Source organism: Metopolophium dirhodum, chromosome 4, assembly GCF_019925205.1.
Source record: "Metopolophium dirhodum isolate CAU chromosome 4, ASM1992520v1, whole genome shotgun sequence".
In the NCBI taxonomy this organism is placed as follows: Eukaryota; Metazoa; Arthropoda; class Insecta; order Hemiptera; family Aphididae; genus Metopolophium; species Metopolophium dirhodum.
Genome location: NC_083563.1, coordinates 10,347,358 through 10,370,687, shown reverse-complemented (window position 1 = coordinate 10,370,687; position 23,330 = coordinate 10,347,358). Strand labels below are relative to the sequence as shown.

The following is a 23,330-nucleotide window of genomic DNA, read 5'->3' as shown; positions in this document are numbered from 1 at the left end:
ACGCATGCACGGTCGCTCTTATTTGCGAGGGTATTAGAATATGTCACACACAAACAACGATCAATATCTAAATGAGTCATTCTGCCAGTTAGTGAAATCAAAAGGTCCTTTTATATATTATTAGAAAAATAATTGTTGTCCGCTGCATGTAGACAGACACAAACGACCAACCTAATATTATTACTTGTATCTAACTAATATTTTGTCTATTATCAGTATAAAACCTACAGAGCTATTTTACACCTTCAGTATTCTGCAATAATATGTGGTCGATGATTAATTACAACATCAGTTTTATGAATAACGCCAAAAAAATCAAAATTTCAATAACATACCTAATTTATGTTTGTTAAATATTGCAATATGACAATATTTTACATTTTTTTTTTTTTTTTTTTTGTCAATATTTTAATTATTATGACCTATAAAGTATGCTTAGGTATATTATTCTGGTATTTTGTATAATTTTTAGATTCTGTATCATATTATGTTGATGCCTTAGAAATAACAAATAAGAAAACATTTTTTAATTTTACAGTAGGTATCCATCAAATCCAAAAATGTCTCATGTTAATAATAACTAAATTGGTTTTATTTTTATATTTTGAATTATTCTTATAAAAATAATTTTTAACTTGACGTTGAGTATCCACTGTCAATAATTAAAGTGTGTAATAGACGTGCTCTTGAATTTTTTATTGGATTGAAGTTGCGTATATACAATTTGTCAAATTTAAAAACAGACATGATAGACAGCCCCACCCCTTTTTTGAAACGTATATACATCCCGATCGCAAGGAAATTATTAATTCATATGGCCTTGGTATAAAATTCAAAAGTGGAATTTCAGAGGTAAATTGACCAACTAACGACTGACCATTATTTATATTTAACTGACTTATTGGACTCGTTCGACAGGCGCTTTGGTGTATAAATTTAAATTTCCCATCACCTTTCGCGTTTGTTTCCCCTCAACTAAGGGGTTCCCTATACACAAAAAAATATAGTCCACCGAGGTTAAACGTAATAAATGGCCATAGGGTGTTTGGGTTGTCTTTTTTGGCGCGTTACGTTCGTATAAATAAGACACATCACTTCTGACTAAATCGCACTTTCGAACACGAAATGTCACCCTTGGGAATACATACTACTTATGGCCTTTATCTTTTTTCACTCGTCTTGTATAATAGTTCAATGTGTTTTGAGAATCCCTAAGTCTTTCTTATGAAACCCGTGAATTTTCATACGTTCGTTGTGGTCATTTTTGGCTATATAGGTACTGGCGTACTGCTGTTAGATTTTTCACGTTTTATTTTCAACGAGTTTCCATTTGTATTAATATTGTGAAAACGTGATCCGAGTTATTGTAAGATATGAAAAAATGTATAGGTAAAAGTTTTTTTTTGCTATACATTTTATTTTATATAGGTTTGGTATTTCAAGTCCGTTGGGAAATTAACAGCAGAGTTTAGTTTTAGAAATTAAACGATCTTATATAATATTAACTTTGATCATTAACAAACTTGAAATTACTCATGGGAAATATATTTTATATATAATATATTTTATTATAGAATTTTGACTTAAGAATATTATTATTAAAAAAAAAAAATTGATTATATAATTGGAAATTGTTAAAAATAATAATAAAAAAAATAGCTACTGATATCACGTGCTGTATTTTGTCAATAGCTTACCCTTCGCTTATAACCGCTTTGGTCACGTCCCTTAACAATAGGAAATGTGTGTATAAATCAGGTCCTTGTATAATATCTCGTGCCGTCTCTATTCAAAAAACTCGACCGATTCCCTTTAGGCAGCGTACGCGCGAGGAACAGAAACACAACACAACAGCCACATAGCACGAGCCCGCAACCCTTTGAAACAGACCCCTCTTTATACCGTGAAGTAAAATAGTGTAATGATAATAATTTCTTTTTTTTACAGGTATCGATGCCCAGAGTATTAAAAGTGAAAAGTCTCAATCACCAACTCCTGAAGAAGGTAAGTTTAGAAATACTTTTATTTAGGTTAGATTAGGTTAGGTAAGTGTAACTCAAATATTTTGTATGCGTGTTTACCTTATATACGATATTATACTTAATTACCGTGAATACTTTACATAGGTACTCATAAAATATTGAATTTGATTAATAACAATATCGTATAGTGAATATACAAGCATACAGCTCATCTGGTTTAACCTCGATCATAACTTCAGGGGTTAAAATCAAGTAAATGTAAAACCATATAAGAGGGTGAAAATGGGGTAAAAAAGATTCACTCCCTATATTTCTGCATATAATATAAAAACTGCATATAGCATAGGCTCAATTTGTGTGCTCGTGAACCCGTAAAACTATATTTTTGGCTTTAAAATCTACCCCTAATCGTTTATGGGAAAATATTCCTCTCATGATTGACATTGAACGAAATTTATTTTTCAAAGTAAAAAGTACAATTTAGCCCGCATATAGGGGTAAAAGTGATTCAGCAAGATTTTCCCTTGTTTGTAAAGATAATAATACTAGTTTTGAAAATGTTCAAAACTTGTCCTAATTTTAACATTAGTGAGCACACTTAGACTAGGTACCTATATATATTTATTTTATTTATATTCAACAAAACTAGACATACGGGCACCAGCATAATTAACAGAGTATTTGACATTACTGATTGGGTATAAAATCTGGTGCAACCCTCAATAACAATGGTCATCAAAATTCAGCCCTAATTTTTATAGGATGTAGATAATACTAATACTAATAAAATGGTATAAAAAAACATTACATCTATAATAATAAATTATATTTAAAATAAAAATAAAATAACACAATGTATAATATAATCCGTTTATTAACGAAACCATAACTTAAAGCTTACAACCGAGAAAAATTGAAACGTCAGTAAAACTAGAAAAACTATGTTGGCTTTATAAATTGGGCGTGTGTTACGCGCATTCAACGAGTTAAAAAAGGGTAGTTGGAAGCCATGTTCAATGCGAACCCTCGTTTGCATAACTAACCAATTGCAAAAGTACACGACTTAGATGCGGGGTTAGTTTTTTGTAATCGTCTTTTGTCCCTACACACAATTCATCATCGGCCCAATCATGGTGCTGTATTATAGAAGCGTAAATTATTCGACAATCATTTTTTTTTTAAACCCTTTCTACAAAAAGGGTGAGGCTCGTGTCAAATGACACCCCTTTCGTGCACGAGCCAAGCAACACAAAAAGTATTGTACATCAAATGATTTATGTATGAATTGAATGTACTAAAGTCTAGTACGAAGCTTGTTAAAACTTTGAAATCGGTTATGGACCAATTTTTTTTCCATTATAAAACTGTGATTAATATTGTCTTTTGTGTTATAGATGATAATGGTGATGAGGAAAGGGTGGAAGATATCGTTGATCACAGCGAGGACAGTACTGGAAGTGATTTGTTGCTCAACTCAGATGGATCACCAGACAGAATTGGAGCATTAAACTTGGTAAATTTTAATGAAGTATATTCTTATAACTAAAATATTATGAGTATTATCGTAAAAATATTCTCTTAACATAGCAAAAATAAGATGCTAATATTCTTTAAAAGTCAAAGTAAAATTTGCAAAAAATATGATTTTACCTAAATATATTCTATTAAATTCTAAATATGCAAAATATGCAAAAGAATAATGTACAAAATAAATAATAAATCGATATAAATAGGTATATAATAAAAAATAATAAAGCTTAAAATAAACTTTAACTTAACATTTTATTTATTTTATTAAATTAGATAGTATATAAGTGACTTATAAGTATAACAAATAAAATATCTTCGCTACACAGCTCCCGTTAATGAGATTTTATAGGTATACTTGGAAAAATATTTTCAACAAAATAATATGATAATAACCACCTATTTCACTTAATTATTCATAAGTTCAGTAACTGCTATGCATTACAATATTGTGGAATGTTTTTAAAAATATAGGTAGGTAATTGCATATTTGAACATGTTTTAATATTTGTACACTGCACACATTGTTTATAACGTTAGCACTAGCTCAGAGCTCTTGTCTACTATATTATATTGTGTACCCATACCTACAATTTAATCAACTATACTCGAAGTTAAAATAAAAATTTGCATTTAATTGGACAATTTGTGCAAGGACTCGTTCGTTGTTATAATATGATAATAATATCATCGATCGAAATATTATTCGTACAAACGACATTAATAAATACTTGAGATTTTTTACTTTTCGTTATTTAAAACTAACCGCGTGTTTATCAGTTATCACAAATCACAATGATTATTCGTGAAATGCGTTTATAGATTACGCCCACATTGTGTAGGCATTATACAACCAACTGTATAGTTATAGGTATGACGGATTGTCGATACGTTTATGTTTCCTAACACTTGAAGTCTTGAACACACGATATCATAACAGGTCGCTGCGAATATCACGGTGTATACCTATTATATTTTATTATACATTTATACTCTATGGGAAATACTATATTATGATACGTATGTACCATATATATTATACATACAACATATTAATATAACCATCGGGGCCTCGCGTACGTGTACCTAGACTCTATAGCCAACAAAATATTATGTATAATAATAATTATAATATTAAAACGTCACACAAAAAAAAAAAAACAAACCTCGCTACGTACTCGAGGTTTAAAATTATTATATATTAAGTGTACAAAATATAGTCAGCCATAGTGTCGGGTGGTGTTTGTTTTACGCCTTGTCGTTAGGTGTTTTACCGGAGCCCCGGGGGACGGGCGCGATTAGAGGCGCACTGCAAACTGCTTGCGCTACCCGACGATTTAATAAATTCCACGCTCGCCGCCACTAATTACGCGCAGGTATTAACCTATCCGTATAGTTTGTAATTTCTCGTACAACAACGCTCGTGCAGAGAAATCACGACGGCCTCGGCGGCGGCGCGCTTGTAAATAACGACGCGCACAAAATTCGACGTTTCTATGTGTTGTGTAGTATATTATAATAAACACACACACACACACACACACACATATATACAGATCATGTATAATATGATATTATAATATAATATCGTATCTCATATTATTAATGTATACCCATACTGGAGCTCATCTGCTGGGGGCGTTAACCCACAGGCCGGATAATTATTCAAGTCGTTGGAAAAAAATTATCCTGGGCGCGTTAGGTTTTCTAGTTTTCTCTAGTCGCCGTACAATGTATGTATTAATGCGGACGAGTTATATTCAGCTCACTCTATATTTATTTCTAATGTGATATATTAATCATTTTCCGACTTAACATTTATAATATACAATATACACACAAAGCACCCATATATAGGTTTATAGGTATAATGCCCCTATATTATATATAATATGTACGCAAATGGTAATTTTCCACACGCCTAATATATAGGTTAGCGGTGTTTATACATATTACCGTATATATATAATATTATATTGTTATATAGTCCGATCTGTTTTCATTGTATAATAATGCGATGTCTTATATCGCTGTAATGTATTCCGAGTGTCCGGTCAACATGCCTTTGATACGCGTTAGACTACTTCCGTCCGAATATTTAAACATTTACAGTCTATTGAAGATTATACATCGATATGTTTCCTATATATATATTATACATAATATGTGTGGCTCGAGGCTATCTAATATTCGACCCTTCTTTAATATAGTCCGGCACAAAAAGAGTGCGAACTGCGGTCAAAATAAGGGCCCGACGTATGCTATTTAAATAAATAAAAAACTCATAAAAGGCGCAAAAAATCGCCCCTTTCGATTTCAGCAAACATGCTGTGTGTGGTATATATAATATATGGGAACTCATCGAATATGTATCCACAATAAAACACACATACGAACTGTCTTGAACAGTTACACACATATAACTTATCGAATCCCATATTATATTATATTATCCGCAATTTATATACAATTTTTTTTTTTACTCGACATCCAAGATTATATTATTATACCGCGTTCGAATTTAAAATTCTAATTCGAAATTTACCATCTCGAATTTCCATTTGAAACGTACCTACGATTTTCGTTTCTTTTTACAATATATGATATAGAAATGTTGTCCTGTCACCGTTGATGCTGTAGTACCGTTTATTTTAGAATTTTGCGGGTAGAAAGGCGACAGCATTTTGGCCGATATTCGAACGTAGGTAACAATAATATTAAAAATAATCGGGACGAAATACGACACGATAGTTCGAAAATACTGCGTCTGACCGGTCAAATGAAAACATGCATTGTTTTCTACTCGTTCCATATGTTTATATAAGTGAACTCGTATAATATTATTGTCGTCCTATATTACGCTTATCACAGACAAGAGGTGTTCCACTTACGGTACCTATATAGATACTTGCGCGTTTCTACAATATTCTATTACGATTATACGAATATCGATATTTGCGGTGGCAAGGCAACTGCGGGGCGAGAGGGAGGGTATATTAGGGGAATGATTATTTTTTCATTAGATCTCAACGAAAGTTTGGTGTATAGCCGTCTCGCCGCCGAATGCCTTACGTCCTAAAGCGCACGTGGCCGCACAGCCCAAAAACAACACCGCGCATCGACGAGGGAAATAAGTTATAATTAAATAAAAGGAATTTTGACAGCCATCATATATTCGCGCACATGCACGCTCGTATGGCGTAAAAGACATCGTTCGACGAGGCAACTAAAACAATGACACACATAGACTGTATATATCTACCGGTTGATAGAAATTGATTAATAACTTTGGCGAAACGCGTACCTATATAGACTATGGTCTATACTCTGCGCTACTCCTCCCCACCCCCGCCGCGATGTCAACGCCCGTCGTAATAAGGCCCCAGCGTTCTTCCTAATGGCTTTTCCTGGTCTCGGTAAAGATGGCGGCGATGGAAAATTATTATTTTCCCCGAAAAGGTTTTCTCTCGCCGACGTCGGACGTGTCAATTATTATTATACACACTAGAACACTACACTTCTTATATACCTGAATCTATACTCACTCACATAATATTATAGACGTTATGTGTTATACAGGATCAGGACTGTTTTTTTAGCCTAGTGTCCTAACTGAAACCAAAAAAACCAGTATAAAAATGTATTCAATTAAATCGTAATATGATAATCATGATTGTTCTATAATTATTCCTTATATAGTTATATGACAATAATGGGAACTTAAATATTTTATAATTCCTATTTAATTTGATTTTCTTCAAGAATAAATCTTTATCACCTATAAAAACCCAATTATTATCGGTAAAAAAACCTATGGTAATAATTTATTAATTTGGACACAACGGTTAGACAAATACAATGGTTATGGCTAACGGTTGGCAACAAATTAACTCGACCTCGGGAATAAATCAATAATAGCAGCTACACCTATTTTATTGGTAGAAAAATAGTTTGGTTATTTAGGAAACATTATAGCATGGACTATAATACCGTGAATACAATTTTTTACTGGAGAATGAATTTATGGGTGCATATACGTTATCAAAATGTGTACTGTATTTTTATTTTTTAAATCTGAGCACCCTAGTGTGTGTGTTTGCGTGCATGCATTGTTTTTCTATCCGTTTCGACGATCAATCGAGATGTATTCGCATCGTAGGATATTATTTTTTTAAGAGATTTACGCATTTGCTATATCTATTTTCGCAATTATAACACGCAAAAAGATAAGGAAGAAACGGGGGAAAAATGTAAAACCGTTCGAGATAAAAAAACAACGACGATCGCGTGCCACCGACGCGACGCGTGTACCACCTATACTGTACTATACCTTCACCTATAACGAAATAATGAAAAAAACTCGATAAAAAACTAGCAGCCGGTGTTCGGTTACAAAAAACAAGTCATAGTTTTTTCGGTGCATATACCTAAAATGTGTGTTTATTACGCACAATAATAATAATACCGTTTTTTTTTTTCCACTCGTATTGCGCTTTTGCCTATCCATCCAAATTGTCTATCATATACGACATTATTGTGTATATATTATTGTGTTACAATTTCGTATTTTAATACATATGAATTGTATACTATTATTATTATTAGATCGTGTACTTACAGCCGTCGCTGACCTCGTGTAATGTCACGTATCCTCCGCCGCCACGTTTGTCGTTATTTTCCAGTTTCGTTTTTCCGCGCGTCGTCGTCGGTCGCTCGCACATTATCTCATTATACAATATTATACATTTATAATACAAACGGTGACTGAACAATTTGTAAACAATACGATCGAAAAACCATACGACGAGTCACCGTAATATTAAATATTATACACTACTACCTAACTGTAATTATTATTATATTATTACGTACCTACCTACCTATAACACGACGACGGCACAACGCACACTGACGACAATGAAACTTTAGTGTATCTCGAGGGAGACAATATACCACGCGCGAACTTTTAACGTACTCTTGTTTTTTCGCGCCAATACTCGCGTAACTGCGACGACCGGCCGACTATGACGTGCGGACTCGCAAGCAAACGTTTTCCAGTCGTTATTCGGTTTAAATTTTCCCCGAAATCACATCGCCCCTCCACACAGAAATCACCAAATGCATTTTTCTAGAAAAAAAATTATTATTATTTTGTTTATTTTGTTCCGATTGCGTTTCTGTTAATCGGTGGTTCGCATTACTCGCGATAAATATTTTCACACACTTATTATATTTGTTTAAAACCATGAGTTTGCGTTTATCATTTTCAAAATAAACGTGATCATACCGGTCGGTATATGTTAATATACCATTAGGTTACTATATAGGGATTTCGTTTTTTTTTATTTCTGTTTGTGTAAGTTCGACATTCGAGTAATATTATAATAATATATTAATCCTTTAATTTCATTTCGTTTTGTATTTCTAGGTAATGTTTTATTTTTTAAACGAATTGTTTTTAAATTACACGTTTACTCACATCCATACACTTAAACATATTTAGTACACGATTTGTTACCTAATGTTGCAGTGCACTATAGTGCCTCTTTAATATTTGCATAACTCTTCTATAATTTACAAGTAGGTATTCAGAAATCCATTATGATTGTCTCTTTATTTTTATACCTATTTTTCGAATGTGACTAGTTTCATTTAAATAATAATGAAATATCTATTCTATAGAAAATGATTTATAATAAATTTTTATAAAAAAATAAAAAATATGTTTCTTAAGAAGCAATGAATGTTTCAATATTTGAACAGTTTTATTTACTTTTTCAGGTTTCGCACAGACATTCTGGTAGCTCTTCGAGCTCAGGCGTTAGCAGTACCGGACCATCGGGAAATTGTTCAGCAAATGTAACAAGTGGAAGTGATCCATTAGCTGCACTACAAAGTCAGCAATTCGCACAGGTATAATTAAAATATATTATCAAATTTACAATATCCATATCTAATATGTTTTAATATTTTATAGATTCCTGGATTGGGAGTGTTATCGCCGCAAAGCAATCCATTGATCGGAAGTCCTCCAGGTGGCCAATCTTCTCTAACACCTCAAGAACTTCAAGCACTTTTCCAGCAACAGATTCAATATTTATTAATGAGACAGTCTACAGCAACTCATCAGAACCAGACTCCATTTTTTTTCCAAAATCAAGTAAATTAAATGGAAAATTATTTTACATACATTTTTAATTGTTAACTGGTTATTAATAATAAAAACATGTAATATTTAGGTTCACCAAGCATTGACTCAAGCATCACTTCAACTGCAACAGATCCAACAGGCTCAAAATATGACCAACAACCATCAGCATTCTCCAGTTGGAAATGGTCCTAATCAGTCGATACGTCCAGCTGCTTCTTCAACACCATCCCATCATTCTAAACACTCTGCTCAGACCCAATCATCTAATAATGACTTGGATTTATCTGCAGCAGCTGCTCTAAGCCGACTGGCAGAAACCAAAACCAGCACTGATGATACCACCGATCTCGAAGAATTAGAACAGTTTGCTAAACTCTTTAAGCAAAGACGAATCAAATTAGGTAAGGATATTAGATTTTGCACATTTAAATAGCATTGAATCAATTTTATTAATTTCCTAAATTCTCTATTTAGGTTTTACTCAAGGTGATGTTGGCCTTGCAATGGGAAAACTGTATGGCAATGATTTCTCTCAAACAACAATATCTAGGTTTGAAGCGTTGAATTTGTCTTTTAAAAACATGTGCAAGTTAAAACCACTGTTGCAAAAGTGGCTTGTAGATGCTGATAGTACAATGACCAACCCTAGCGCTTTGTGTAATCCTCTGACAACGCCAGAAGCAATCGGAAGACGTCGCAAGAAACGCACGTCCATTGAAACGTCTATAAGATATTCTTTAGAAAAAGCATTTAGAGCAAATCCCAAGCCTACATCTGAAGAAATATCAATACTGGCCGATAACCTATCCATGGAAAAAGAAGTGGTGCGTGTATGGTTCTGCAACCGCAGGCAAAAAGAGAAACGCATTAATCCGCCAACAACAACTATGGCTGGTCAAACCACATCTACCAACACAGATATGTTTACCGCTTCAATGTCAGTACAAAACCAGAGTGACATGTTTCCTATGCTAACTTCTCCTGGACATCCTCTGGCACTTGTATCTTCTCCATCCATTGGAGGTCATCATCACCATCACCACCATCAAAGTAACAGTGAGTGACATTGGTCCATCTCATCGTCTCTAAACAATGGATTTGATGAGCTCGGCCAACGTAGATATTTCAGGGCTCCTATTGATGGCAAATTATCACTCTGTTAGTCACATAACATTTTGTTGACTTTCATACTGAAAATTAGCAACAGATTCCTATTTGAAACAAATAATTCAAAATAAAAATAAAAACAATTAAAAGATCTATCCTCGCAATACTTAATTAAGTAATCAATTATGATTTAATTTATTACAATATAATGTTTATATTATTGTATATGTATACCTATATCTGTATAAATAGTTTGTACATAGTTATTATTTTGCAACAAACAAAGTAATAGTGGTTAGTATTTTAATAATTAATCATACTTAATAACTTAAATTTAGATAAGTATTTTTTTTTTCGATCTGTTGTAACAATGTTAGTGAAATATTTAATTTCTTTTCATATTGTAAATAGTAACATTAAATTTGGGGATTAATCAAAATAATGTCATTGTCGGTCTGAAAATCAAACTTTTAAGTTTTTTTTTGTGCTAACAAGCGCTCTTTCTTTTGTTAATTAATTTATATGTAATTATTTTTTTTTATGTGTTTCTCGATAAAACTGTTTTAGTGATAGTTCATACGTGTAAGTGATTATATTATTAATCTGAAAATTGTATTGAACTATAGTATTAAAATATTTGGAGTTATTAGTCTTAGAAAACCACCAATCGATGTCTTGCAGAATACTATGTATGTTAAATTCGTTATCATTTTTCATTGTTACACCGTTGCAGGTGGTGGTTTTTTTGGGATTAAATATACTCCTAGTAGTGACAGTGTCAATGATGTTAAAATTATACAAATACATAACCTGGAGACTTGAAAAAAGTACAACTTTTTTTTTTGTTTTAAGAATTAAAATATAATGAAAACATTCAAGGAGACAATAACAATTTTCATAGTTCATTGTTTGCTGTGTTTTGTTAGTGTGACTATAACTCGAACCTGTATATTTAATACATTTTGATTTTTTTAAACTTGTTCAATACAATAAATAAATTCAAAATCAATAATTATCGGTTTTTGGGTCCATTCACAGCATTTGAAACTTTTTTTTTTAATTCACATATCATTAAAATCCACCTTTTATTAATTTCACAAAAGTTCCTAAAGTCTTGCCTGTAAGGCAATTGTGTAGTCATGAATCAATTCTTATCATATTTTAAGTCCTAGTAATTATTTACCAGTTATTATTTTGAATGATTCCAGTAAGCTTACTATAACCTAAACAATAACCCGGGATTAATAACATCACCAGGAATACAAGGAATGCTAACGAACAAAACAATTTTTGTTTGGTTCCAACAAATTATTGGTAACATTATCAATCCCATACAATGAAAATTAAGTCTTTAGGCCGTAGAGAATAATATATACATTAGTGTTATCAGCCTCTCTACATTATTAATTTTGGTTGATAATTTAGGTTTTTTTTTTTTTATCTATTATTACAAAGAACTTTAGAAATTATTATTTTAATTTTATATTCTAATATTTCTTTTCTTTGTTCCTACAATTCTGTGTTCAGCCTCTTTCTTTAGCCTACAAAGCCAATTCCAACATATCCCATACCCCTCACATAAAATTAAAAATAGTCTTCTATAGTACATTAATGTTATAATAGAAATGTTTTTTGTGGATTTAAAGTTGGGCTTGAATGTTTTGATTCCTGGCACTGAACACAGTGACAATGTATAGTGTAAAGTTTACTGTCAAGACATTTAACCCTAAAATGTGAACGGATCAAATAACCGGCCATTGACCATGTTTGCTTTTAACAATATTTTTACGTATGCTTATGTTTTTAATTGTGCTAAAAAGGTTAGAAGCACTATCAACTTCAGTAACAAATTTAACATCAAAAATTTCAATGTATACCGTTCCATTGTTCATATCATTAGAATAGAGAGGTGTGTTAACGTAAATTAATTAATATATAAATGTGTGTATATGAATATATATGTTATACACACAAACACATTATATATAATTTTATAAATATAAGTTAAATTAAATAGTTATTAAGTGTATTTGTGTTTTTTATTATTATTATATTATAAATACTAGGGGCCGTGTTATCGGTTTTGTATACGTCAAAAGTGTCAGGTAACTAAATGTTAAGGAGACACTAATTTTAGTCTTATTAGTATGTGTAAAATATTAAGATAATAAAACAAAGATTAAATGAAAATCCTTGTTCATTTTTTATTTTTGGTTACCTGTCATGTCACCCCTATTTCTAATTTCAATGTGTATTAAAATACAATAGTTTTACTTAACCTATTAGCATTAACTTACATTTTTTTTGCCCCAAACGTTGTAGATCAATTTCTTTTGTTTTTGTTTTTTTTTTTTTTTGTATGTACATAACTGTATCTTTAATTTATTATTATTATTATTATTATTATTATTTTTGTTAAATAATCCTTAATATAATTTTTCTTTTGTGAAAACTACATAAATATTACGTACATTAAAGAAATAATGCAATAATAAAGTGTTTTACTAAGTTTTTTAATACAACAAGTTACTCCAACTGACTGAGTTTCATATCTTTTATTTGGATTTTCTAACATATATTATTATTAAATATTATAGTAATACCTATGTTATGAAAATTATTATATAATTGATTTATTTATTTATTGAAATATAAATGCTAAACAATTTAATACAAATACAAGACTCTAGATAACAGGGTTTGTTAAAGCATCGTAGGTATTGAGAATGTGGTGAGGGGGGAGGGGTTATGGCCTTACAGAGTGGTGAGACTTAGGATAGTAAAAGAAAGCTAGTTGGGGGAAGAGTAAAAGGGATTTTTAAAATAGACTTCCAAGAAGATACGGAGCATCAATACACTTTTAAAAGAAAATTTATAAACTATTAGTCAGCTTAAATGTGTCTTGAAGTGAGAGTTACAATTTGTAAATTTGTTGGACTTCAAACATAAATGAATAGTCGTGGTGGGTAACTAGGATACTAAGAATTCAAGAAGCATATGATAAAAAAACTTTGAAGGAGAAATTGATATTGTGCAAGAAGTAGGTGGTAGAAGGATGCTAAACAACCGTACCATATTCTAAAAGAGGTCTAAAATGTGCAAAGTACAAAGCACTCAGACATCTAGCTGATTTAAATGTATTGGTTTTATGTTGAATGATATTAAGGAATTTAAATGCTATATTTGTGGTAATGTTAATATGGTGTTCAATGAAAAAAAGAATGAGTAGAATACTACTAATAGTATATCACAAGATGTTCAACAATAAAAACTAGTTAAGTTGAAAATTATTCAGAAAATAAGAGTAAACTAGGGGTAACCAGGATCTGGAGAAAAAAATTACTTGGCGCATATCAAGTTCAGAGTAATGCCAATGTTGGCGACCCAACGGTATTTATGTCGGGTTTAGTTTTATATACTTCAGAGTTCCTATACAGTTATTTTAGTCAATATTTCATTCATTTTAACGAATTTTACATTTCATTTTATCTTAAAGTATCAACTTTAATGTGAAGATTTGCACAGCCACAAAAAAAAAAAAATTAAGTAGGTAATACACGAATTTCAGAATTGAAACATTTAAATTACTTTATTTTATTTATTATCAGTTGACCAAGATAATAAACTGAAGAAACAAAAAAGTTACTTCAATTAGTCCTTAACAGTCATAAGCTTAATTTAATAAGTCACTAAGTAGGTTAGTTATAAACTTAAAAAATAATTTACACTTAATTTGTTAAACAATAATTTATCAAATTAGCTTAAAATCTATTATTTTATGTAAACTATAAATACATCTTAAATATGTTATTTGGAAGAAATCTTTACTTTTTGAACCTATTTTAATTCAAATGTGTACTCAATCGGGTGAACAAATCAACTAAATTTAAGATTACATAACAAGTGAGCCGCAGTAGATAATAAAATAATTTCTCATATCATAATTCATAAAACAAACAATAAAACTGTAATTTATAAATTAATTTGTGCAAAAATGTTGTACTGCTTATAATTGACACTTCACTGAACTGTACAATAAATATATATAAAACAAAATCATATGTAAAAATAAAATGCATTATTAGTATACTTGTTTTGAAATTAAGGCAAGAAATGCTATAAGATCTCAGTAAGTCTTCGCTGAGAAAATAGGAACATTGTAATGCAATTTTTATAAAAATAAATGTGAATTTGATACATATGGATAATGTATATTAATATAATATAATATAATACTTATGTCTTCGTCGGTCTAGCCCAGCGTGGCTAGGAGGCGATCACCAAAAAGGTCCCAACCAGTATATTTTAACTTTTGATATGGCCCTTATATTTTAAACACTTATAAGTTAAAAATAAAAAATAAATAATATTTTACAGGTTATAACATTTAGTAAATTCACAGTATCAACATAAAGTGTATAATTGCAGAATAAATGAAATTATTTATTAACATATATTTCGCTTTTGTTATAAATCGAGAACTATTTTTTAATCAAATTTGTTTTATAATGTATTCATAGTTTACGCATTTAAATTAATTTTAACATAACACAAGTGTTAACTGAGAGTGCTTTCAAATGTAAAGATTATAAACAAATTTATGTTCAATCATAAAATAAGAATATTTGGGACCATTACTGATGATGGCCGTAGAAAAAGATAATCTACGGATTGACTGACAATGAGACCAATTTATCAAATCTATTAAAAAGAATTATTAATATAAACTATTGAACAATTTAACAATCTACTTTTCCTTATTTAGTTTTGTAATTTGAGTGCATATTGTCAACATTTAAACTTTACAGCGGCTTGATTTTTGACATTATTTCCCATGGAGAAGTTAATACAAGTAAATTGAATAACATTATAATGAGAGAAAAATAAAAATATTGATATACTTGAATCTTGAAAAAAAAAATAGAAAAACACAATAAACATAATACTTTTATACACATGACAGAGTGCTTTACATTGAAGGCATCAAGCGCCAAATATTAATAATTAGGTACAGTTAATAATTAACAATTTAAAACAGAATAAATAATTACAAGTCATAAACATAACTCACGTAACATCTCAAAATATCATTTTTATTAACAATGTTACACTGTGTGTGATAATACAAGCCATGACATGATAAAGTAAAACAAAAATATTGGATAAACAGCTAGAGCTTTTTTCCCTTGAGGTTGACTATCTCCAAGGAATACAACAGAGGCTAAAATTAAAAATATAATATGAGAATAATTTTTAAAAAATGTCTATGGTAATTGCTTTATAACTTACCATATGTGGACCACAAAAATGAACCAATTGATATGGCAAATCGAATAAAAAATAAGAAATTTGTTTGCTCAAATATTAAAATAAATCTGCATACTATTAAGGCTATAACAATTGGTAGTAAACAGTAATCTAAAACACATACACTCTGAAAAAACGATCTGAAAAAAAAAATTAATCAATTATATTATACAAATAATCAAATAATGATAATTCTAAAAAGTGATAGTTCTGTGATATTCTTAAGTAATATTTTATGTAAATATTAAAGCAATAATAAAGTAACATTACGGTATTTAACTTTAAATGTAATGAGAGTAATAATATTATGTACAATTATTAACTAATCACTGATATTTTTACAGTTAAAGAGGAAATCTTATCCGTATGTTGTTTTGGCCTTACTAACATATAACATACCAAAGTGTAAGTCAAGGAGTTTCAATTTTGCGTTAAATATTAAAATTAATTGACCTATTATAATTATTTAAATGCAGAGGGGTACTCAGGAATTTGGGTGGGATTGGTTTGACATTTTTTTCCAACAGAATATTTGTCAAATTTAGCGTTATAAATCTAGTTTAGCGTCCAAGAGAATTTTTCTATTTTTTTTTCGGATACCTATGTATTGCAACCAGTTAAGAACGATGGTCCAACAATTAATTGCCGGAAATCATTAGTATTTATTGTATAGCCTTATGAAGTTCACAGTTTTCGGTGTTTTACACACACGCTTATAATTTACCGCGCTTAGTTATGACAAATTTACAATTTTCTTCTTTTAAAACCTAGGTAAATCAACGTTTTAAAAATTATGTTGCAAAAATAATTCTGACACCCACCCATTGCGGTTTTACATAACAAGTAGATGGATGTTAACGATTATATTTGTCCAAGCGAGCGGGGGACCACACCAGGTATATATGAAAATACCAAAAATTTCAATTAGCTATAACTTTAAAATAAGTCTGACTTCCAAATTCAGACTTCCCCATCGTTTTCAGCATGCTTAACTATATAGGTACGTTAGAACAAAAGAAAATTGAAAAAAAGGTTGTTCAGTAAAAATAAAGTTCTAAACGTGCGGTAAAATATTGCATTGTATACAAATGCGCGAACCACCGAAAACCGTGAACTTTGTAAGGATATAACTTCAAAACTAATAATTTAATTTTTGCAACATCGTTCATAACTTTCTGTAATACATGTGTTTCGGAAAAAAAATTGAAAAATTCGAGTGGGCGCTTAACTAGTTTTCAACAGAGTTTATTCCAACAGGCTGGTGACGCGTTAAAGCGTCAAAAACGTATACGTTTTTATACGCTATAATTAAATTGGATTTTTTTTATAAACTTTGAAACTTAGATAGGCCATTGACAATGAACTCTAAATTTAAAGGTATGGGTAGTTGTAGTTTTTGTTATTTCTGTAGTTTCTGAAATCACGGGCGGCGTTGAACGTGTTTAACATTTATATTTTACATGCCTACTCATAACTCACATAAAAGTTACAACAGCTCAAAGATCCAAAAAGAGAACCCGAATAATGTCCATACCTTTGAGTTTTATAATAGGTCAATTCACTTTAATATTTAAGCTAACCACACAAAATTGTAATTGCTGTACATACATTTCGGTATGTTATGAGTTAGTAAGAATAAGACAACACATGCGGTTACAACTTCCTCTTAATTATAAAGTCATTTGAGTGTATTCCCTTTATATTTCTTAAAATGTTCAACAAACAGGGATTATTTTTTTTTCCATCGATGGGAGCCTACTCAAGGAACCATTCTAGGCCTTAATCCTGGCTTGACAATAACAATACAATTCAATAAATATTTTTACAACTCGACTTAGAAAAATAATTTATAAAAAAAAAGTTGATGGCACAAAATATGAATACATACAATAATAAAATGAAGAATACTTACATTGTACCTCCAAGTAATTTTGAATTTAAGGTAATAATAACAGACCCTATCCAAATAATAACAAAAACCTCAGCAAATTCAGGACCTCCATCACCAATTTGTATAGAATCTGGCGATGCTTGTAAAACCCTTAAATAAATAATAATTATTATAATTCAATGACAGCAAAAACTAATAAACTTACATGGCCATAAATGTACAAAGCATCAATGGGCCCCACAAGTCCCCTAAAAAATATAATTTAAACTGTAAATTATGAGATAGTGAAAAATCCATTATTTAAGACTTACATTCTTTAAGAAGTGTATTTTTTTCTTTCAAATATAAAACATGCTTAAATTTCATTCCAACAGCTTTTAAGTCTCTCATCTAAAGTTAGTAAAAATGCTTATCATTATACACAAATACTAACTATATGTAATAAATATCATAATTACAATAGTTGTTTTAATAGGTTCATCTAATGTGTTGAATCCAGGGTCACCAATATTTTGCATTAGTGATCCAGCCACGGTCATTCGTCCTTCTACATCATTCATTGGTCGGTCATCAATATACTAAAATAAAAAAATAAGTACAATAGATTAAAAGGAGACTAGTTAAATAAGAAAAAAAAAATAATAATTTCATTATTAAATTGCTAACACATGCAAATTAAATTAAATATTTAACAATTGTTAAAAACTTTGAAATATTAATTACTAAATTAATAATTATTATTTTGCTAAGTATACCTTACCTATTTTTTTTTTTTTTTATTTATTGTTCAAGAAGATAATGGGCCCCACTGAACATGTTTGTATGGGGGCCCATGAGTTCACAATTTGAAATATAAATACATTAAATAGTTCTTATAAATTAAATAATTACAATTTGTAATACACATTTCTCACATACCTAACTATAATATTAATAATATAAGTAAATATATATTTTCTTCTCTTTGTTTATATAATACAATATTATAATATAGTATTATGTAAAAAATTGAGTAGTTAAATAATACAATATAATATGGTAATATAAAACTAAGATTAACAATAATTACTAAAGTCGTATAACTAATATGATAAATAATGCAGTAATCCTATATGTTTGTTATGCTATGTCTATATTTTGTTCTTGTAATAGCCAAAGTATAATTTTTTTTTTAAGAATCTTAAAAGAGTTGCTGTATTTAATTTCTAATGGTAGTATATTGTAAATTTTTGGACCAACATATAAGTATGTGGATTGTGTTAATTTTTTGTGCATAGTTGGTACTTTGATATTAGATATTTGTCTAGTATTATGTCAGTGTTCAGTTTTAAAAGTAAGGTTATTTTTAATTATGTAAAGTACCAACGCTTTATAAAATAATTTTTTTATTGGTAGTACATTCATTTCATTGTATAATTAATATTTTGTTTGGTATCTTGAAACTTTTTTTAGGATTATTTTTAGTATTTTGTTTTGTATTTTTTTTAATGGATCTATAGTTGTATCATACGTATCTCCCCATATAGAAATACCATGATTAATTATGGATTCTATTAATGCTTGATACACTACTCTAATTGTCTCTAATAGTTTTAAGATATCTGTTAAATTTTTAAATGCATACATAAGTTTTCTTAATTTATTTGTTAAACTTTTTATGTGGTCATTCCATTTAAGATTATGACACATTTCTATACCTAAATATTAACAGTTTTTAACTATATTTACAAAGGTTTGGCATGTACATATATTTTGATTTAAATAGTCATCCTCGTGTATACATAGATTTGTTTTATTGATTGATTTGAATTAACTATATAGTGTGGTAATATGTAGGTTTTTTTCTAAGTTTAGGAATAAATTATTTTCACATAGCCATTTTTGTATTTTACTCATGTCGGATTGAACACTAGCAAATACTTCATCCCAGGATTGGCCTTCAACAAAAAGTACTGTATCATCTGCGTAGCAATCTAATTTTCCATGTGTATTCAAGTTATTAATTTGGTGTATATGTATATTGAATAATGTAGCGAGTTGTCCCTTGAGGTACACCACATATTATTGAAGTTTTTTCGCTTAATTCATTGTTTATTCAAACGTGTTGTTTTCTATTTTTTAAGTATGAACTTAATAAATTCTGAGCTGTTCCGTTGATACCAAATGTATTAACATTTTATAATCTATAGTATCAAATGCTTTTGCTGGATCCAAGTAAACAATTGCACATTTTTTTTTTTTTTTTTCAAAAGAATTATGAATATAATTAGAAACATTTTATTAAATTATAGGTTGGTATAGCCAATAGTTATATTAAATAAACAATTAAAATGCATTATACAGAGAAATAGAGAAAACTTGGTGACTTTTTTTATTGTTTTATTATATTTGTACAATTTACCTTGTGTATATTATGTCAGTATACTGTTATAGATGAAATTATGCAGAGTTTTGTGAGGCTGAGTATAACCTAATAGTAATATAAGTAAATTTATACTTTTATAGTTAGAGTTGGTAAATACAATTATTTGTTTATTATATCACTAATTAATTTCATTAATTTCTCAATTTACAAAAATAAAAATAACTTCGATTTTTTAAAACTAAATAATTGTGAAAATGGTATAATCTGTCATGACGTAATATGTAAAAATATATATAGAATTTCTAGTATTCGATATTTAGATTTGACTATAGATAAAAATTTAAGATAGAACCTACATGTGGATAACATTGTATTACAATTGTGCACAGTAACCTATCGTTTTTAAAAATGAAGAGCCTTTTTACCAGTAAAAACTTTTTGTACTATTTATTTGGCTTTATATCAAGCGATTTTCCAATATGGTTTATTGGTATGGGGAGGGCTAGCCAAAAATGCAGTTTAACCGTTTCTAATACAACAAAGTCATTAGGGTTTGTCTGAGTAAACAAAACTTGGTAGGTTCAACCTCTACAAATTTTAAACTATTAAATGTATTACCATTTAAAAGTCTATATACAAAAATAGCTATTATGTTCATGATAAAAATTTTAATTCATGGGTGGAGGTGGAAAAGATGTAATAAAAGGGAAATCAGAGCATATGATGTAAAATTAAAATATACTAGAAAGGCATTTGGTCAAAAGTTCATGGACTATCTCGGGTCAACTTTTTTTAATTCTATGCCAATTTATACCCTAGTTTATATTAAGAAAATGGTGTTCTTTAACTCCAGGAATTTATAAAAATATAATTTAAGTTAAATTGTTTTGAATTGGTTAATATATTCTCTAGAATAGTTTGTATGTTTTATTTTTTAGTTTTATAGTTTTGTAAATGGAATTCATGTATCATAACTGCAATTCAACAATGTATAAAATTAAATTTAGTTTACTCAATGTATATAATATTAATAAATGTATAAATATTCTATATTTATTATTGTATCGTTTTGTCATATAGCAACTCTCTACCAACAACACAAGCCTAGCTTAAAGTTGGTAGATAGTATTTATTGTGCATTTTTCAATTATTTATAATATATATTTCTTTAATAAAAAAAAAAAAATATATTGATTTAAATCGTAATTTTATGATTAGGAAATAGGAAATTTTATTTTTAAACATAATCTGATGCTTTCTAAAACTACACTATACTTGGAATATTTTTAATTTATATTAAATTGAATAATTCATAAAGTATTTACTTACAACTGCAGTATGACCACCATTCGGATTATTGAAGTTATTTTGTCCGGTATTAGTATTTAAAAACTAAATATAAAAAAAAAGCATAAATTATACAATTTGGTATGTTTAAATAACTATTTATTATTTGAAGTTCTTTAATACAAAAGTTAGATTTAGAAATCTAGATATAATACTAAAATACTAAAATACCTAGGTGCCTATTAAAATTGTAGAAATATCATATATCAACATAATACCTAATAAAATGAGCTAAGCAATGTCTATCTAAAAAATGTGAAATTCTATCAATTACATATTATTACACTATACCTAAAAGGAATAGAAGTATGCTGAGTTCCATACTATCAAAAAATACTAAGACTTTCTGAAGTTATCATAATAGTGATTTAGACTTTTTTAAATTTTATTTTTTTCTAAGTTGTACCTAGCTAGTAGCCAAATTTTGGAACTCATCTTATAAGATAGGAAATTAAAAAAAAATTTAAAAAATTGAACTTGAAATGTTGAATGTATTAAGAAAATTAAGAAGATGTGATACACGCATGTGTTGTCTCCGTCTTACAAGTGCGTAACATAATAAATTTCACACTTAGCAAAACATGTGTAGATCTGTTAATTTAAAAATTAGAGTGAATTGACCTCTTTTAAAATCTAAATGAAAGATTATTATCTAGGTAACATCATGATAATGAGCTTTTTATTATATTTTAATTTTAAAGCTGTAAATTATTTATTGATCTTCAAATACTTATAACTCGTTTTAAAACTAAAATATAATAAAAAGCCCACAATGTTGCCAAGATAATAATTTTACCTTTAGATTTTATACGAGGTTAATTTACTTTAATTGTTAAACTTACGGAGCTACACGTGTTCTACTGAGAGTAAAATTTGCTATGTTACGCACTTGCAAGACGGAGACCACACATGCGGGTATCACATCCTCTTCATAGAAATTGGGCATTTGATTTTTACATTTATACTTAAAAAAAGTTAGCCAGACACATTTATAACTTAGAAAACAGATTCTACAAAACTACTTCAACTAAAAATTATTATACAGAAAGCCAATTACCAACCAAATGCGCCAAAATACAGGATAATACTAAAAATGGAATAAATCTTAGACTGATAAAGCCACAAATTAACCATTATTTCTTTTTATATTGAATATACCTGAATATATGACTAATATAATTATTAAAATTTTAAAAATATATCAAAAAACTTTACACTACTAGAAAAAACATAAATTAATAATTAAATTGTATTTCAATAAATTAAAAGTAAAAAAGCGTATGTCCCATCTAGTCTAACTAGACATAAAAAACTTACATCCATTGTTGTTATTTATTTGTGTGTGGAATAACTAAAGAATAATGAGTACAAATAATGTAGAAGTTTTCATTCGATTCTATGGAATTTTTTTGTAATAAATGAATTTGAACTAATAAACATTTTATACGTGGCCACTTAAAATAATTACTATTTATTTGACAAATTAATAAAATCAAAATTTCAAACTAAAAATGAAATATAAAAATATTAAATAATAGGAAACTGAAAATCCGGACGTGTCATGATAACTGATAACATAGTACCATCGAGATAGATAAGAATCACGGCTTTAGATAGTACTATCTAAAGCCATGATAAGAATACGTATTCTCA

At 29.1% G+C, this 23,330-nt stretch overlaps 2 protein-coding genes across 2 annotated transcripts in view; one reads left to right on the top strand and one right to left on the bottom strand.

Annotated features, from left to right (window-relative positions):
- The window catches only part of LOC132942269 (POU domain protein 2-like), a 42,327-nt gene extending 28,996 nt beyond the window's left edge, over positions 1 to 13,331 (top strand). Inside the window, exons 3-8 of the mRNA XM_061010540.1 lie at positions 1,948 to 2,004; positions 3,377 to 3,495; positions 9,291 to 9,422; positions 9,487 to 9,669; positions 9,749 to 10,061; positions 10,135 to 13,331. Of these exons, the coding sequence (XP_060866523.1) occupies positions 1,948 to 2,004; positions 3,377 to 3,495; positions 9,291 to 9,422; positions 9,487 to 9,669; positions 9,749 to 10,061; positions 10,135 to 10,724 (1,394 nt within the window). The 3' untranslated portion in view covers positions 10,725 to 13,331. The remainder of the gene's footprint in view (positions 1 to 1,947; positions 2,005 to 3,376; positions 3,496 to 9,290; positions 9,423 to 9,486; positions 9,670 to 9,748; positions 10,062 to 10,134) is intronic.
- Positions 13,332 to 15,839: 2,508 nt separating this feature from the next.
- Positions 15,840 to 23,298, bottom strand: LOC132942270 (protein YIPF6). Its single transcript, XM_061010541.1, has 8 exons — positions 22,995 to 23,298; positions 21,660 to 21,722; positions 18,424 to 18,543; positions 18,277 to 18,355; positions 18,171 to 18,213; positions 17,987 to 18,115; positions 16,057 to 16,214; positions 15,840 to 15,988 (listed from the first exon to the last, which is right to left on the bottom strand). The coding sequence occupies exons 1-8, from the start codon at positions 22,998 to 23,000 to the stop codon at positions 15,873 to 15,875; spliced, it is 714 nt and encodes a 237-aa protein (XP_060866524.1). The 5' UTR covers positions 23,001 to 23,298; the 3' UTR covers positions 15,840 to 15,872.
- Between the last annotated feature and the right edge of the window lie 32 nt (positions 23,299 to 23,330).